The sequence below is a fragment of the Sinocyclocheilus rhinocerous genome, unplaced genomic scaffold, assembly GCF_001515625.1.
Source record: "Sinocyclocheilus rhinocerous isolate Xijiao unplaced genomic scaffold, SAMN03320098_v1.1 scaffold8, whole genome shotgun sequence".
In the NCBI taxonomy this organism is placed as follows: Eukaryota; Metazoa; Chordata; class Actinopteri; order Cypriniformes; family Cyprinidae; genus Sinocyclocheilus; species Sinocyclocheilus rhinocerous.
Window position 1 is genome coordinate 1,566,851 of NW_015666800.1, and position 6,847 is coordinate 1,573,697.

The 6,847-nt window shown below is 34.5% G+C and overlaps 1 protein-coding gene across 1 annotated transcript in view; it reads left to right on the forward strand.

Annotated features, from left to right (window-relative positions):
- Window positions 1–4,149, forward strand: part of LOC107733087 (isovaleryl-CoA dehydrogenase, mitochondrial-like) — a 17,184-nt gene extending 13,035 nt beyond the window's left edge. The window contains 7 exon segments of the mRNA XM_016544580.1: window positions 761–891; window positions 1,072–1,168; window positions 1,257–1,350; window positions 1,440–1,521; window positions 2,451–2,555; window positions 2,686–2,758; window positions 3,187–4,149. Coding sequence (XP_016400066.1) covers window positions 761–891; window positions 1,072–1,168; window positions 1,257–1,350; window positions 1,440–1,521; window positions 2,451–2,555; window positions 2,686–2,758; window positions 3,187–3,320 — 716 coding nt within the window. The 3' untranslated portion in view covers window positions 3,321–4,149.
- The last annotated feature ends 2,698 nt before the right edge of the window (window positions 4,150–6,847 follow it).

The following is a 6,847-nucleotide window of genomic DNA, read 5'->3' on the forward strand; positions in this document are numbered from 1 at the left end:
TAGCTTGCTTGCCCTACACAGTTACCTTGTTTATTTTCTTAATTCAAGTTATATATATTTAGTTCTATTTGTGTTTTTTAAGTTATTTATAATAAGTGAAGTTTACTGTTAAGTGCACTGATGTCAGACTAATTTTGAATAATAAAGTTTATTGTTAAATACCCTGCTTCCATTACATAGGCCTATTTGTCACATAGTGACACACACGTGTTTGATTACCACATTTGAGTTATCATTGCAAAAAATGTGTTTATGTATATATATTCTGTTTATGTATATACTGTATTCTATATACAGTATACCAGTCAAAAGTTTGGACACACGAATGGGAAGTGTGTCCAAACTTTTGAATATACTGTACTGTGATATAGCCTACACAAAGAATATCGGCCGAAATATCGATATCGGGTTTTTTACGCCCTAATATCGGTATCAGCATCGGCCCCAAAAAACCCATATCGGTCGGGCTGATGCTTATTTATACCATTGCAGGGCTTTTCAAAGAAATTTATCACTAGCAAATCATTTACTATAATGTAATGACATATTAGTGATTTATATTGTTTGAAAAAACTTTCATTAGAATACATAAATACTTTTGAATGGTTGTCTAAATAAAAGATGCATCTTGCTCTTAGAGTGGTGTAGTTGAGGCATCTACTGTACCATCAAGGGCTAAATGAGTATTGCTAACCAGACAAGCCCTGACAACACATGTTTGGCTGTCTTATTCTTTTCCCTTTTATCTGTCATCTACAAGGGGATCATTACGTGTTGAACGGTAATAAGTTTTGGATTACGAACGGACCAGATGCAGATGTTCTGATTGTGTATGCTAAAACAGACCCAGAGGCAGCAGCCCGTGGCATCACTGCTTTTATCGTAGAGAAGGTTAGAAAAGCTGAACCACGTCCTACTGAATGATTGATTACCGTTTACAGTTCAGTCTGAAATCATATTACACCTAGCGTTGAGATTCTGATTGAATGTTTCATTTTTAATCTGTTGATCAGGAAGGCAGCAGCTTCAATAGATAAGCATGTCATAATCATTGTGCTTGTGTTCTTGAAGGGCATGCCAGGATTTAGCACGGCGCAGAAGCTGGATAAACTGGGAATGAGAGGATCTAACACCTGTGAACTCATCTTTGAAGACTGCAAAATCCCTGGTGTGAGAAGTCTATTATGCATATTTTTTTATGTCTGAATATGCTGGAGGTCCAAACAACATTTTAAAATGTTCTGTTGTGGTTTCAGAGGAAAAGATATTGGGCCCGTTAAATAAAGGAGTATATGTTATGATGAGTGGGCTGGACCTAGAGAGACTCGTCCTGGCATCCGGACCTGTTGGGTAATTGTTGCTCTGTTTATTTTCAGTAGCATGCTTAGAAATGTAAATTGTCTAATAGTTATTTTTGACCATTTTCTGCATTCCCTCAGCATCATGCAAGCTGTGCTTGACCATGCAATTCCTTACCTACATGTTCGTGAAGCCTTTGGACAGAAAATCGGACACTTCCAGGTATGCTTTTCACTCTGAAATATTTGAGGATTTGTTTGTTCAACATGTTTAATGTTTGTCTATTAATAGATGAAATTACTGTTTGCCAACAAACACTCGGCCATGGTATTTCCGGGTTCATGTATTTTTTAATAATACTTTTAATATGAGGTGTTTCCCAGGCTTTAGAAGTGTCGCACTATATGTGCGCTCAACAACCTGTTACATGTCCAACAAATGAAAATGCTGAATAAGTTCAAACTGGTTTTAAATGGAAACTTTTTTCACCATAAACCATAGGTATCGCTTTATAATAACTTTCTTTAACAGTAATAAACATTATAGAATTTATTAATTAAACATATAATTAGAACCATATTACTATACTTCAGAAGTGTGGGGTCTTTTCAAAGAAATTAATACTTTTATTTGTCAAGAATCGATCAGAAGTGACAGTAAAGACTTTTCCATTCTTACAAAATGTTTCCAATTCAAATAAATGCTGTTCTTTGGAACTTTCTATTCATAAAAGAATCCTGAAAAAGTGTGCTGCTTAATATTTTTATGGAAACTAATACAACCCTTTTAATCTGTGATCTTAAAAATAAATATTGCTTGAGCATTAAATCAGCATATTAGAAAGATTTCTGAAGGATCATGTGACACTGAAGACTGGAGTAATGGCTGCTGAAAATTCAGCTTTGCTGTCAGAGGAATAAATTACATTTTAATATATATTAAAATAGAAAAGTAGTTTTTTTTATTGCAATACTATTTCACAATATTACTGTGTTTTTGATCAAATAAATAAGAGACTTCTTTCAAAAACATTTTTAAAAAAAACTCTTTTGAATGGTAGTGTTTATACACATAATTGAATTTTATTTATGTAAAGTTATTTGTTCCCTTGGCAATAAAATTAATCAAAATAATTTTTCCCCATTGACTAGCTAATGCAAGGGAAAATGGCTGATATGTACACACGGCTTAGTTCATGTCGACAGTATTTATACAACGTTGCCCGTGCTTGTGACAAAGGCCACTTCAGTGCTAAGGTAAGAGCTATATACCCAGTTTATGTTATTTGACTGCTTTGTTTTATAATGTTACATATCGGCTTGGAAATGATGCATACAGTGCTTGCAGAGTGTGTAGTAGCAGTACTGATTTGTGATGTTATTGTAGGACTGTGCTGGGGTAATCCTTTATTGTGCTGAGAACGCGACTCACGTTGCCTTGGATGGAATTCAATGCCTGGGTGAGTGCCTAATTGTTAGCACAGCAAAAGCTACAATAAATAGCTCCCGATGTACCTTAGGTAGAGATCAGGGCCAAACCTTCTGTCTTTATTCATTCTTACCACAGCATGGAGTTACTGGGTGTATAAACGGCAAACAAGTCAAACTTGTACCTGTTGCCATAGATGCTTTGTGTTTTGAACATACATGCAAATTTGATTTGCCTGAGATAATTGAGCTTTCATGTGTTGATTGATTGCAATGCTTATATATTGATCCAACAGTTTGAACAGCTAATGTTAGACTGGTCCTGTTGCTATGACAGCAACAAAAAAATGGAACAATTCACGATTGTGTCAAATCGTCAGCAAATTAAGTCCTGCTAATTCAATAAGCCCAGGTCTTATGACTCAAGCTCTAGTTGACTCACATTTGCGTCTGTTCACAGGTGGAAATGGTTACATTAATGACTACCCAATGGGCCGCTTCTTAAGAGATGCTAAACTTTATGAGATAGGAGCTGGAACCAGTGAGGTCCGAAGGATGATCATTGGTAGAGCCTTCAATGACATGTTCAAATAAGAACAGCACTTATCGAATGAGAATATGATTCTGCACAGACTGTGTCGCTGTGGCCAGATATTTCATTTCACCTGGCATCCTAATTTTAACACCTTTATTCATGTGAAGTGTTATTGCTAATCAGTTTCAAGAACAATAATGCAAAACTATATGTCATGGTGTTTTCTTTGGATGTCAAAAGCTGTTTAAATGATGTTCTGTAATAATACATACATGGTGAAGTGGTCTCACATACAAGAATGAATGCAATAGTAATAGATGCACAAACCTTAAGTCATTTTAAAAGGACAGATTATGAATTTTTCTTATGTAGTTGAACAGTTAAATTCAAATTTTCTGAAGAAAAAATGCTTATGATGATGGAAACAGCCAGAACAATTAATTTGTCCCAGGTGCCTTTGTCATGTGACATGGGTGTTTCTGTAGCATACTTGTACAGCACTTGCAGTTGTCTTGTCGTTGCTTTCGTTCTCGGAAAATGGTCACTCCGTGTAAGCTATTCTGCATATCACCTCTGCCTCCCTAACATCATTATTTGGGGCTCTTTTTCAAGGGTTTCTTTATAGAGGATATTTATTGAATTGTGTGTAATTCAGACATTCTTTTCCTCTTTCATTTCTTTGTATTTTAAGATTGTGTAATCTTAAGATTAAAAATAAAGTAGCAGTTTTTTGAAGTAAGCTGTTGTATTGACCCATCATACCTTTGTTTTTTTTTTTAGAAACCTGCCTTACTGAATGATCACTTAATTGAAGAAAATGATTGTTTAGAATATATAGTTCAGTCATGAAACTCTAGATGGCGCATTCTGATGGGGTGTTAACGTAACTGATGACATTCAGAGAATTAAACGACTTGGCACAAGCTGATTGGTTCATGCTGCATATGCAGCCAATGAGCTTACTGCCTTGCATTTATATGGTTGGCTAGCATTCTGTTATCTTCCTTTCATCTATTTGTATTGAATTCTGTTGTGTCGGTTGTGCTTTCAGATTTTATTTATTTTCAGAAATGTCTTAAATTAGCAGTGTTATTTTAGTATTATGTGTATATTACAGTATTCATATTTTAGCTTTTATTTTCATATTAATATTTTAAAAAAATATTTATCTTTTAATTCATTTTTAATTTCAATTTTAGTGTTGGTAATTTCAGTAGCTCTTTATTTCAATTAGTTGCACAAAGCAACAGTTCCAGTTTTCATTTATGTTTTAAGTTTTTCATCTAATATTTATATTTTATTTTATTTCAGCTTAATTTAATTTTTAACAGTTTTAGTTAACAATAACAACACTAAAGCCTATTGTTTTCTGGAATAAGATGCCTCAGAGCTGTTCACTATTTCTATTATCAGTACATTTCTTTAATTCTTAAAATTGAAAATCAAAATCAAATGTATAAAATCAAAATATATTTATAATTCCATATGATCTATTCCCAGTTTTAGGATAGGCCTATAGTTCATTCATAATATTCATATAATTAATTGTGACAGATAAAACTGTAATTGATTAGTTGTGAGTTAAAAGACCTTGTAAAAAAACAAACGTTTGTAGACACAGTTCATTGAATACGCATAGATCTTTTGTGACAACAAATAAACAAGTGAGTTTATTTCTGTATGCAAGTGCAGTTTCAAAATAATATCAATATTGGCATTGTTTGAAGGGATTGCTGAATTCACAAAATATTATTTTATTAATTCAATAAGAACTAGGCACAAGCATGAAAACACTGTTAGAGAAAAGACAATGTGGTTTATGACAGTGTATTCTGAAACTTTCTGCTTGTCAAATGTATGTCCATAAACTAGTCAGTCAATGTGATGAGCTACCTGTGTGATGTTGAGGGGGACTGACTTCATAAATAAACTAAAGTCTGTGCTTAGAAAAGCTCTAGCATCATTCACTTGCTGATTTCACATGTTAGATATATAAGCTCAAGTAAGATTCATAAGATCAAGTGTCTAAATGTTTTTTTGGGGCCACTGTTTTAATAATGGGTTTTCATGTTCCACATGTGCCCATAGCCCTTTAAGAAACTCCATGTTGTTCTAGCCATGCCTTACGTCAGCACACTGGCCATGTTACAAAACCTAGTGAGCCGCCTATATAAACAGCATAACGGACATCATAGACGTGTTCCTAACCCGCATTTTTGAGCATTACAGGTACGTGCAGCATGTTTTACAGAACCAAAGACGCGTTGTGCGTCAGTTCAGTTGACTATGATACATAAACATGCAGTCTATGTAGGCAGCGTTTAAGGTTTTGTGACACTGCCATTGACAGCGGATGGTGGTGTTACGTAAACTTCATGGCAAAAGTGTTTGTGTCAGTTCTGCATGAGTCTGCTCTATTCCAGGTGTTCTCCTCATGATGACAGTACAATGAGCTGCTCTTCCCATGTATCCAACAGAGAAACGACACCGGACCAGCAGTGTGTGTTACCAATAAACTCTGTCATTTAAATCCACGACACCACTCAAGGTAAGAGAATCTGTGCGTTTAAAAGAATTAAGTTTTAGGCTAAAGTCGATATTTTTAGCGTGCTGTCCTCCAACATTAAGTTTCATTTAAGCCCGTCTCACTGTTAAGTAATTAAGAGGGCTTTTAGACAAGAAGTCCAATTAATCGTTTAGTTTCGTTATTCATAATGACAGGGTTGTTGTCTATACATCACATTCCTACGCGACGCGTCAAAACTGGAGCGCTCCCATTATAATCAACGAATTTGTCCGAAGGTTTTTGCGCTCGCTGTAGATTATAAAGAGAGCGTTCGAGTTTGTCGCGTCGCGTTGCTCGCAGTGCAGGCGATGAGTTGTTTGTCTAAGCTTTTGTTTGTTAGTAACGCATTTTCGGGTTGCAGTCTTTACTCTTGATTGTTCTCTTGCAAAAACACTGGAACTAACATGTTTGCTTTTCTTCACCTTGTCGGACTTTTGTTCAAATAGTTACAAAAGGGCCAGGTTTCAAACTTTGGAAACGAATTTTGGAAAATGATGATGCTGATTGATATTTTTCCTTTGCTTTTTGTATACTGGATCAAAGACGAAAAGGGGGGTTCAAGCATAAAAAAGTGTAATACAGCTTTAAATGTTTTTTCCCCCCATGTATACCGTTTCATTTTATGTTTTTTTTTTTCTGAGCAAACAAATAATGACTATAAGACATTTTTAACCATAATTTACACAAGACACCCACTAAAATGTCATTCAGTGTAACAATAATTATACCATACATTTTGTTAGGCATATTTTAAACAAGAATCATTTGATGACAAATTAAAAGATTATATTTAAGGATGCAGTGCAGCCCTCAAATACCTTTATACATCTATACCTTTTTAAATCTTTATACTTTGCCTTCAAACCACTAGGTTTTACCCATTTGTCAGCAAGAAGTTTTTGTAAGGAAGTGAAAGTCATTTTAAAATATAAAAATATTTAGTATGATCACATTCTTTTATCTATTTCACTAAGTACTGGTCAGAATAAGTATATTGTTTTTTGCCATTTCACTGAATGA